This window comes from Falco naumanni, chromosome 7, assembly GCF_017639655.2.
Source record: "Falco naumanni isolate bFalNau1 chromosome 7, bFalNau1.pat, whole genome shotgun sequence".
Classification (NCBI taxonomy): Eukaryota; Metazoa; Chordata; class Aves; order Falconiformes; family Falconidae; genus Falco; species Falco naumanni.
The window spans coordinates 62,308,569-62,320,943 of record NC_054060.1 but is presented as its reverse complement, the minus strand read 5'-3'; the positions used below and the strand labels follow the sequence as shown (position 1 = coordinate 62,320,943).

Sequence of the window (12,375 nt, the reverse complement as noted above, 5' to 3'; positions counted from 1 at the left end):
AAGAGTGGAATCTGACAGCCTGTCTTCCCAGCTCCCCTCTAGGACTCAGCAGGAAGACCCAGACACGGTCTCTCCTCTGGGTTCTGGCTCAGTGTCTGTGTTTAGAGCATCTCATTTGAGTTTCTCATCTGTTCCGTGTTGCTTTCCTGTGAGCTCTCTCTCACCTTCCCTCTCTCTGAGTACACTTTTTCTCCTTTTCTTGGAAGCTCCCCTTCCTCAGACCCATGTGTTCCTTTCTTCCAGTCTGTTGCCAAAGGCAGCGCCTTTTAGTGGTTAAAACAAATTATCAGGCTGGCTACAGCAGTTCCTTACAGCCTGTTTTGCTGCCAAACACTTGGTTATAGTCCATGTAGCCGAGGTCAGGTCTTGTGGCACCTCTTGGCTGGCCGCAGGAGTTCCTATGCTGTCACACTGTACCTTAGCCAAAAGGGCCAAAAGGCAGCTCTACTCCTTGTTCCTGGCCTATATCCCTCTTTAGTCCTGTAATTTCAGGCAGAACCAGGGTTGGCCAAACCAAAGTCTTGTCTTTAAGTCTCCCCTGTCGCACACAGGGTGGTGGAAGGTGCAGGATACAGTGCAAAGACTCTCAGCTCTGTTCCTCACTTCTCTGCTGACCCATTACGTGACCTTGAGCAAACGTATTTAAATTCGGTGGTCATTACAAATCACTTTTGGCACTTTTGTGCCAAGTGTAACTTATCTATAAAATTAATATTACAGCTAATGTTTTCAAAGGAGTTTAAGAAACTTAATGCAGATATCCCACCCTAAGTATTAGTTTCGGGCTAACCAGCAAACTGCTTTGCAATTGCCAACTTCAAACATTTTCTATTATTACTATTTATTCTTCATGTAAATGGCCATGAATTGGCATTCTTCTTACCCAGTAAGCATTAGTGGTTTATAGTGAACTTATCTATGAGGTGCTGAGAAGTACTAAAATGTATTTATAAAAGTATTCTTTCTCATAAGATATGTACCTCCAGCAATGGGAAAAAAAATGTGAAAAGACATCAAGACAAACATCCAAACATCTAAAAATAGCTTCAGTTCGACAAATGAATATTTATTGATATTTTGATTTTATTGGGGTTTTTTTCTTTGCTTAAAAATAGGGTTAAATCGTAAGTTTCTCTGTGACACACTCTACCACTTTTACTCAGACTGAACAAGGCCTCGCAAAGGAAAAACAGGCCGTGTTCCCCAGCGCCTCTGTGGTCAGGTTTCCAACCACGTTACGCCTGTCGGTGGGCTGTCTGCGCTGGCTGTTCCTGCTTGCTTCAGGCACCCTGCCTTCGAGACTTTGAGCCCTTCCTCTGAAGGTACCTATTTCTCTCTCCTAGAGAGACACCAAAGGGTGTTGTCCTACCTTTGAACCTTTGGATTGCACCTAAGATGGATAGTACAAATATATCTAGTATGGTGAGTCATATTAATTCTAAAATGATTTTTCAGTTATTCTGAAAAAAATTAAATTAACTGTGTTCCAAGCATACATGCCTTTACCAAAGGGTTATTTCATTACTGGATCAATATCTATGCTGCTTATTAAATTAAGTGACCTTCCTTCAGTACGGGTGAAGATAGTCTGAAAGCTTTTGACTGAGATCAAAGATTTAAACAGAGGTTTTGACAAAGTGCCCAGAAAATAAACAAGTGAAGGAAGTGTCAGGGAAGGGAATGTCCAGGCTTTGGAGACTGAATCTGATAAATTAAAGCTGTCTCCAGTGGGTGACACTCTTGTACATGGGTGTGTATGTGCTAGTTTAGGGCTAGAATTTTCTGTTGCTAGAAATTACGGAATATAAGAGAAGGAATTAAGAAGCATATGATTGAGGAGGAAGTTTTAGAGTCTCCACTTATTTAAAAATACTGTGATAGGAGTAGTGAAGTATAAAAAACAGAGAGATAACATCTCACATTTTTTTTCTCCCAAAGAAAGCGGGGAAATCCAGCGGGACACTCATAGCTATGGCATTTATTAGTGATGCCTGCTTCTCTATTTTTAATGGCTGCTGGTTCTCACAGGGCAGGGACTCAGGTGCGCAGGAAATGTGACTGTGAAGAGCACGGTAAAAAGGTGAGATGAACACAGGTTGTGTCATCCAACTACAACGAAGTTTTTCCATTGTGAATAAGCAAACTGGTATTTCACTTCCTTCCAGTACACTGTACTGTGGTGTGGCCCCATCTCAAGTCGAGTTTCTGTTCTGTATGTTCTGCTCATACTACATAAAAATCGACTTTGCTTAGAAACAGAATTCATGTACGTTTTTCCTCCAGTTCTGCCATTTATGAAAGAAAGAGGGGCCGTCATAATACTTTTTCCTAACGTACCACGTATGAAACATACAATATTGGGTCAGCGAACAGCACGGTGCAGAAGCTGGTGACAGTAACATGACGATAACTGCCTCTGCTAGCCAGCTGCAGCATTAGCGCTAGACAGATACCTTATCCTTAGGTCTCCTTTCACAGGGTGCTAGACTGTTAGGAATATTTTGGCATTGTCCATGGGGTAGGAATAGGACAGATTTTGGTGTGGAAAGAAAGACCCTGCTTCCTGATAGCACCAACCTGTACCTACCTGACAGGCAGCCAATGTTGCTTTGTCCATGTAAGCATTGTTGACAGAGGCAGAAATTCTGCTTGGAAATCTCTTTTTTTCAATTGCAAGCATTAGCACAGTAAAACACCACTAAGCTAAACTTTTACAAAAAAAAAGCTTTCTAATTATTTTTAATAGCTGAATTTATTTTTAATTTGTTATTCGAATGAAATTACCCAGGTTTTAAAGTGATGAATGCCACAGAAAAACCTTTCCCATGAGATATATAATAAAAAATCAAGTTACATAGCAAAACTAGTGTCTACCATAGCACATTTGGTAAGAATCCAGTTTTATGAATGCGCAAAATACTGCCTTTCAACTTTATGTCACAAATACTGTGACAGAAATAAAGTAATTTGTTTTCATTTATCTTTAGTTGTGCTAATGGAGTGTCAGGTTTAATTGATGCTGGCTTGGTCAGACACCCACTTTATCCTATACTCTGTGGCACTCTCAGTCATAAAGCAGGCAGCTCTGGCATTGGGAATTTACCAAAATATGAAAACGTTCAATCACTCAAATATAACATAATTGTCAGGAGCAGCAAGGCTTGAAATTCAATGTTTAACAAGTAAATATTTTTGCCTGACACGTATTGCCTAGCCCAGAGGGCAGACTACTGTGCTTGGCACCGTGGAAGAAAGTGTGCTTGCGCCAAATTGCTTGACAAAAATGCTTCAAACCATTCTGGACTGTGAAAAGTCAACAGAGCAGTGGTAGCCTCCTTGCTGTGGCCTGGATTGAGGAGGTTAGTTCAGTCTGGAATAGTACTTAGCTCTCAGGTGTGGGTATAATCGTACGCGTGCTGCCTGGAGGTAGGTAGGCACCATGCTGGACTGGGCCTGCCATACTGCTGCCCCTCGAACTTCAAAAAGGGGTCCTTTCTTCTTCTCTAGATACCAGAAATATTGGTTTCATTTTATTTGCATTTAAACCACTGTCAGTATGTATAGAATAAACAGAAATTTGTTGCTAAGCTTTTTGCTAATAATGTCTTGCAATTCTTTATGTACCACAAGCCATTGTAATTTTTAAAAGGTATTACCAGTATGTTTCATGCTTTGTGAAATCAAGTTGTTGAGTTTTTCTGTAAGTAATAAAAAAGCCCTGTTGATTTTGACATTTCTTTCTAAACACCTGTATGGACTTCATCCAGTGCATGTTATGGAAGTTTTAATTTACATTTCTCATTGCTAATCTGGAAAGGAAAACTTCATTGTTTCAGTCACAAATGTACTGGTTTAGGAAACAAAGAACTCTTTCATTTTGATATTGTGCTGATGTTATAACATGAAAAGATCATTTGGTTTTTTACCGATGATTTTCTATAATTAAAGTACCTTCATGAAAAAAAAAAAATGGAACTGTATATATAGACTCTGATACAGCACAGAAGTGTCCTCGCTGTTAAAGACCAATAGCAAAAAAATTATGTGCCTTGGAAATACCCTGGAACACACTTTGCTGTGACTTCCACTACTTAGAGAAATAGGATTAAACTTGCTTCAAGACACTTTGACTCCCAGATAAACTCTGGGTTCTTTGATGTCATAGAAAATGCCAAGGTAGGAGGTCTTTCCGAAAGATCAAATAAAACCCAGTTGCACTGTGACCTGCGAGCAAGCAAAGAAGTTTTTAGATGCATTTCTAACCTGCTTCTAACTTTTACCGTGAATATAGAGTTCAGAAACAATCTGTTGTAAATTCTTCAGCCAATTAGCTGAATGAGTTACCACCGTTTATAATGCACAGAACGTGGAGGCTCTCTTGCAGTTGCGCCGAGCTGGATTGTTAATAACAGGAAGCTAGCACTTCTCAGTACAGTGGATCAGCTACATGTGAAAATAAATGTAAAAAACCTGGAGGGGAATGGCAGCAGACTGAGATTAGCCTTTATTTAATTTAGCATTTGGGGGTCCAACACACAAATGAGCGTTTTAGTAGGCTTCATGGTGGAAGTTGCTGTCATTTGTAAAATATTCTGGCCAATTAGCTAATAGTGTGCTTGGATTTCTCCTGTTTTGATACAGTAATACTAAGTACATTGTGAAGCCCAATTATACAAATCATCCCCATATGCCATACCAGTCTTTCTTTATGAACTGTGTTTATAAATCCTGTGTGAGGAAATGTGTACTTCAGCAATTTAGACCATGTGTAAAAACATAGCCAATAGGATTGTCAAGAAAACAAGTTCCAGCATAGGAAATCCTAATGTGTTCCGCTAAAATAACACGAGTGTGTTGTGTTGTGTGAGTTTTCTGATTAAATGCATATTACTTTATAGTGCTTAAACTGCACAGGTCCTTCCGTTTCCCTTTTTATTCTTTCTTTCTCTCTTTTTTTGTAGGATCCAAATTTGGAGTTTTTGAGGAAGTTTGGAATTGGGCTAGTCTCAGGAACAATAGCCTCAATTATTAACATTCCTTTTGATGTTGCAAAAAGTAGGATTCAAGGACCACAGCCAGTTCCTGGAGAGATCAAGTACAGAACCTGTTTTAAAACTATGGCAACAGTCTATAAAGAGGAAGGGTAAAACATTCTTATTTTAATAAATGTCCAGACCTCTGTTTTAGTTCATATGGGTCCATAAAACCACATTGTTATATTTCAGATTTGACGAGGACCATTAAGCCACCCTGAACTCACATATCAAAAGAGCACAACGTAACATTTTGGAAATGTATTTTAGAATTACAAGGAGATAGCCTCCTACTCCATGTGAACTTTTACAAAAGACTTACAAGATGATTATTGGGCTGTCAAAATTGACATTCCACAAATAAATGCTTCATATACCTCGTGTAATTTTTTCAACCCTTCATTTTGTAAAAGCAAAATATCAACAGAAAACAGAATATTTCCCAATCTAATCTAATTGTAATTATACAGACCTCTGTACCTTTACAATGACTGCTGAAATAATTAGACAGATCTTTGTGGCAATAACATTTTCCAACTTTTTAAAGTATTTCTCAAGTGGGGACTGAGTTGTAGCTTTGATACTCAATTATAGCAGTCATTTCGTCCATGTATGCAGCTGCTGTTAACAGACTTGTCTTGAAAGTAAAACCATCTCACTGATTAAAGTCATATTTCTGATTGGCTAGGCTCACAGCATTGCTTTTGTGACTGAACATTGATTAACTTTTTCTCTTCATCTGATCTGCCTCTGTAAAATGTTAAAATCCAGATACGGCCTGCTATTGAACATGTGTAATTTCAAATAATTGCTTCTAAGTGCTCTGCCAGCATTTTAACAAACACATGCTAAAATTCCGTTCTTCTTTTAGAGCAAAAATATTGTTTGAAATGTTTTGTTTGGGTTTTTTTCTGCTGCAGATTTCTGGCTCTCTATAAAGGCTTGGTTCCCAAGATCATGAGGCTTGGTCCAGGTAATTTTCCCTCTGTCACTTCTATATTGCTTTGGTTCTTGCTCGCTCTTCCCATTTTTCAGTTTCTTGACTAAATGCAGTGAGCATCAATGAAATAAATGAAACAGTGTACCAGCAATCATCAAAATCTCTTTCATCTTTGAATGATTTCTTTTGATAATAGCAATCTCCTAATAGTATCATAGATGGATTTGGCTAAACATCTGTCTAAAAATATATCATTTACACATACACATCAGACGATCGCAGATCCATGTAACTGCTGGTTTGTGCAATTGCTTCATTTGTGAACAAACCAAAGTGCATCCGTGCAAACGCCAGAACTGTAAAACCTTTGGAAGGGTTTCTTAAAGCTTCCTATTCCTTCTAATGTGATTTTTTGTTTGTTTGTTTTACTAGGACCCATGTAAAATCACCTTAAAATGCAGGTTAGAGTCTCTCCAGTATAAACGCTCTCAACTAGTCGAAGCATAGACCAAATTTATCAAATTATAGTTGCTTTCTTCTCCTGTGCTCTGCATGGGCTGTAAAGAGCAGACACTAAAAGGCCAACAGCATGAGCTGGGAAGAGACTTGCATGGCCTTAGAAGACTAAGAGGACAAGGATAGCTTAAAACTGGGTTTGTTGATTGACCCTTTCTCACTAGTTGTTACTCCAAATGCAGGAGCGCAGTGGTTGAGAGCTAGGTCTTCTTTGACTTCTAGACTATTTTTCCCTGACTGGTTTTGATTAGTCATTGAAAGCAAAGCACTGGGCGCTTAGACTTTGGCAGCCCACAGAGGCAGACTGTGTCAAAAAGAACAGAATCCCCAATTTGAACAGTATCCCATTCTCATGAAATGGTATTTCCAATTTTGTAAGGTGGTTTAATAGGCAAGAACACACATGGTTAAAAGCCAGTAGGTACAGAGTGTGTTCTGGAGTATAAGGGAGGAATTAGGTTTGTCTGTAAATGTTTGTGCATCCAGTCCATCTGGCTAAGTGCTAGACCATGTCTGGCTGTTGTGCAGGGTAAGGGAAGGTGAGGAGGGGAAACAGGAAAGCCTTTTCCCTCATACTCCAAAGATACTACATATACGTAAAGGACAAAAAGGAGGCAGAGTTTCACATTAGCACAGCAGATTTTGGAATAAAATCTTCCATCTTACAAATGACTGTGTGTTCTGGCTCAGATCCAGCAAGTCAGTTAAGTGTGCACTTCATTTTAAACACTTTTGTAGTCCCATTGACTAATATGTAGATTTGGCTTTTTGATGAAACAATAATGCAATCTGGATTGTGACTGGAAAGATAATTCCTTCTTTCAACATGTGAATGCTTTCAGGAAAAGAGCTACACAGATCACACAGTGTGAGAACTAGATTCAGCCTTGATTTGAGCTCAGATCACATCTTAGAGGTTGTGTCTGTGATTGGTTTGTTGGTTGAAGGCTTTTGCAAACTTTTGCTCTGTCTAGCTGTCTCTGAGTCGCTGTTCGTAGAGAATTTCAAGTCTGACAACAGTTCGTTAGGATAAATAACATGGGAGAACTCATGTGGTAGTTCTGTGTGCCTGGCTGTCCAAGCTAGTCCATCTACCTGGAAAGGTCAGCCCAGTTCAGCAGAGGACTTGTTTGTCCGAGGTGCCACTCTAACCCGCTGACTGAGCCAACAGGCAAAGGAAAGAAAATATTTGTGCCCCAGTGCTGGCACCCACAAGTAGCACACTGTAACACACTTGTATTCTAGTCCTGCAGCCTGGAATCTGATTCTCTTTCCCCATCTTCTCCAAGTAGAAGCCCCTCTATATGCTTAGTTATATTCATACATATATATATATGTACACACACACACCCCTTCTGAAATATTCCTTTCCTTAGCTCATCCAGCAGTTACAGCCCGCTTACAGAAGAGATTTAGTCTGGCTTCACTAACAGTAAAGACACGTCATGGCATGCAGGCTGGGATTTTATACTGTTATCAGTTCTAGCAGATAATGCCGTTTCATCCGATCAGAACTTTGCCTGTGGATTCATAGCCGGGTACAGGCGCGGGAAGAGTGTTCTCATTTCAGCACTGTGATCTTCTGCTTTAGACATGGTAAACAAACAGCTGAATCTTTTCTTGAATCTTACTTGGAAGCATTTTCGTCACCCTGGTGATGAATTTTTGTCATTCCACCACTCAAGTTGCTCTTTCATGGCCAAATCTAATTCTAAACAAACACACAAATGCATACGTATTTAGATTAAAAGCTTCCCTTGTAAAAGAACAAAGCAAAATATTAATCTTGAAAAAAAGGTTAGGAAAAATGACACTGAGGGTGATTTTGATTTAATATGCAAACTTGTCACATCAACTTTATGGTCTAATATTAAATAAAATTGGTATAGTTTAAGAATTGGTGATTTTTTAATGAATTAGGGAATTAGTAGAATTATCCATTTTGCAAATTAGGCTTTGCCATATCCTGGTTTGGATTATACACTACAAATGCACTACGAAATCTTGAAAATACTGAATTTTTTGTGTAATAAAATAATATCTTTTCTTCCAGGTGGTGCAGTGATGCTTTTGGTTTACGAATACGTTTATGCATGGCTTCAGGACTCAGCTGATCACAAGTAGCACTTCTGAAAAAATGTACTTCTTAAAATTATATGCATTCTAAAATACAATTTAATAAAGTAAAAGTGATTCTCATCCTTTGTGGTGCCGAATGCCCTCAGACTACACTGATGTTAATACAGTTCAAAACAACTTTGGTCTTCAGGTCCTGATCCAAGGAAACATTTGAGCACATGCTTTTCTGTAAGTGCGTAAGTAAATAGCAGAGTTGGTATTTGTAATTGTTTTACTGGATCAAGAGAAAATATAAAGGAAACACAGGACAAAGTTAGTTTTTCTAGGACAGACTGAAAATTCTGGACACTGAATTATACTACGTAGTCAATAAACTTTTTAAAAAATTTCAGCTAAATTGGCAAAATAATAACTTTTCAGGGACTTTGGAAAAAAAAATGGAATAATCCTGAGAGGACAGATACTAAGGTAGTGTAAACTGACAGCTCCATTGATTCCAGGTTAAGAACATGATCCATACTCTGCAAACTCTTGTGTCAGTCTTCAGTCCAATTTAAATTCAGTCCAGTACGATTTCAACATTGATTGAACAGCTTCTTAAGTTTTGGGGAGTTATGAGAGAAAAAGGACAGCACGACTAGCCACAACCTTAAAAACACACATACTGTTAAGTGTCCTACTTGTTCTTAGCCGTGCATATCATAAATATTACTCAGGTCACAGAAGATACTGAAAATAATTAGTCTGAGTCAGGTTACATAAAACTACAAAACAACTGTGGGAATCATAGAAGCAATAAATACAAAAAAATGAACAGAAATAAATACTCTTAGGCATATAAGATTTTACTGTGAGTTTTTCATCCACCCTCATATATTATTGCTTAAAGACCTGTCCTGTGATAACAATGCTCAGCACACCTTGACTGCCCCTTTAGCCTTTCATTACCACCGTGGGATGGAGAAACAATGTTCCAGACTGACAGCACACACGCAGTCATAATTAGCTAGCCATAGACCTCAAAGAAATTCACCTTTCTATAGATAAAAAGCTTGATCTAAAGCTAATATTGTTGCTTTTCCCAGCCACTGTAAATATAAATATTTCAGTGATGTACTCGTCTTTACTAGCCATTCCAGCTGATAATTTCTGCTATGCTGATTGAAGACACAGTTTCAGTTCATGCAGTTGTGCCATTCTAGTTTCTTTTCAAGAACTCTTTAAACAACTTAAAATTACACATTATTCTGTTCCCCTTATCTAAACTTGGTTTGTTGTCAGATGAATCCTTATCTTGGAATTGCTGAAAGTTTCTGTATCACCCCATACTACATTCACACTGTTAACTTTAAATGTTCTTCCTCTTAAGGAGGTACAAACCTTTTTCCCAGCAACCCTAAAGAAATCTCTTTCCAGATTATTACTTGAAAATGACAGTTCACATGTGAAGTCTCGTCTCATGAGTGTTTTTAATGCATTAGAAAAGCAACAAAAACTAAAAATAGAAGTGCATTCTCAGCGCTTTCAAGGATGCTTGTGCTGACATGCTCAATGAACCTCTCCTTTGTCTAAATTTGAGAAGAGCAACTTCTCATGCCTTTGCTACTTCACAGCGAAAATCAGTAACATTAGCTCTGTTACAGTCTGTAATTTTAAGGCAAATGTTCCTTGTTGCATTTCATTATCAGTACTTAGCCAAAGAGAAGACACTACTAAGATAGTTCTGGAAATTAAAAGCAAAATGCTTTATAATTAGTCTTTTATTAATTTAGAGCATTCAAAATATAAAAATAAAAGGCTTTGAACATACTGTATATACATATATAGCCTTCAGTTTTACATCCTTTCCAACATGATTTTTTTTTCAGTTAATAGCTCAGCCTGATCTTTGGTAAAAAGAGAACTATTAGAAAGCAGAAAACACAGTTTTGTTGGGGTTTTTTTGGTTTTTGTTTTTTGGGGTTTTTTTTAGAAAACAAACGCACGAACATGCCAGCCCAGTCCCCCATAGCTCCTGGTGTAATTAGGGCTCTGATTCACTTTTACACTGGAGGTCAGCTGTAGCAGGACCATGCAAACACAGCGGGAATGTCATAGAAGGGAGTATTAGACTTCATTGGTTTCTTTAAAAACATTTGACACTGGGAATGGAGTGCAGGATTTCAGATTAAAAACTTACATTCTGCACTCACATATACTGCATATTTCCCAAATTAATCCATTCACCTCAGTGGGTTCACTCCAGATTTATACCCCTTTCCCTGACAGCAGCGGTTGATCCCTGTTTATTATTTAAAAAATTAAAAATAAAAAGCCCTTTTTCTCCTTTGTTTATTGTAAAGTGGCCTAAGTTGTGTGGCAAATAAGCTAACTCGTTATGTTTTGCAGTTTAACTTTAGGTATAAGCAGGGAAAAATATCCTTGGGCAAAGGAATATTCTGCATCATAGGCTTACATTAAAAAAAAAAAAAAGTTATAAAAATTCACACCAAAAAAATCCATCACAAGCAGTTCACCAAGAGCCAAGGTCAGGAACCTTTGCTCACACTGAGTACCACTTTCTGCACACAGCCCAACTGACCTTCTGCTTGGGGATAAGGTATTATATACAGCAGGCAGATACGCAGAGAGCTGTACCTAAACACAAAACAAAAATGGTTTGTGATGGTGTATTCCCATACGCAGAGTAATGAACATCATGTCTTGTCCCTTGCTTTAGAAATTGTCCTCATTTAGCTGAAGCCAAGATAATGCAAACTGATACAAGCTAAAGATGTGTCTCTTTAAGGATTGTCCAAAACACACTAATGCCTCGTGGGAATGTCAGGAAAAACAACTTTTATTCCAGAAATGGCCTCTTGTTGCTCAGGAAAATTTTGAAAACTTTTAATATAGGCACACTTTGTCACAGGCTTCATAATTCTTGGAGCACAAAAAGCTGTGCTACGGAGACTCTTCTTCCTTTTCCAAGTTGGGTCTTTTTTTTTTCCTTTTATGTACCTTGTTTGTGCTATATGGTTACAATAGGTGGACTTAATAATTCTATAATCCAGTAAAACAACTAGGTTTAAAGCTAAAATCCCATTGCCAACTTAGTCATTTATTTACTCGTGATCTTTTTCTTATCTTTTTTTTTCCTCCATTTTATTTTTAGCGAAGAGCTAAGTCTAGAATTAAACCAATTTCTTTTCCATGGTGTTAAGGCTCATCTTATTTCAGCTACAACTGCATAAAGGTAGGATAATGTCTGTCACATCACGAACAGTGCAGCAGAGTGGAAGGGCACTTGTGTGTGCGTTACCTTTAGTGGTTTCAAAGAAACGTTCTTTAAAAAGGGTTCTACTGAGTAACAAGGGTTTCAGCATCTCGTTAAAGCTAAACAGCTGTTGAATGCCTTTGAGGCTGAAGAATCCAGGATCACATCCGAGATGAGCTCTTTCTTTCCTTAGGTCCATAATACAATACCTGCGTTCTTTATAGAAATACGGTTCCGTTAACTACTTTTTAATGCAAAAAAGCAAAGGTGGCAGCAGCCAGTCGACTCCATCTATATTTCAGCGGATATACTGTACATAACATATGTACTGATTACTTAGATTATGAAAATTCACCCACAGCTGTCTCGGTGATGAAAGCTGGAAATACATAGAGACGTCTATATTTTAAGAGGGGACTGTATTTTACCTTCCCACTGAATGAATGTTTAATATGGTATGCAGATAGAGCAAAATTTGAAGAATGACGTTTTCTCCTCTGCTTTAACTATCTCTAGTGTAATTTAAGTTATTGCACAACATTTATAAAAAA

At 38.1% G+C, this 12,375-nt stretch overlaps 1 protein-coding gene across 2 annotated transcripts in view; it reads left to right on the top strand.

The window, feature by feature from the left end:
* Positions 1-8,688, top strand: part of SLC25A21 (solute carrier family 25 member 21) — a 255,369-nt gene extending 246,681 nt beyond the window's left edge. For both annotated transcript variants that reach the window (XM_040599989.1, XM_040599990.1), the window contains 3 exons: positions 4,962-5,143; positions 5,954-6,006; positions 8,543-8,688. In XM_040599989.1, the coding sequence (XP_040455923.1) occupies positions 4,962-5,143; positions 5,954-6,006; positions 8,543-8,613 (306 nt within the window). In that variant the 3' untranslated portion in view covers positions 8,614-8,688. The remainder of the gene's footprint in view (positions 1-4,961; positions 5,144-5,953; positions 6,007-8,542) is intronic.
* Positions 8,689-12,375: the final 3,687 nt, after the last annotated feature.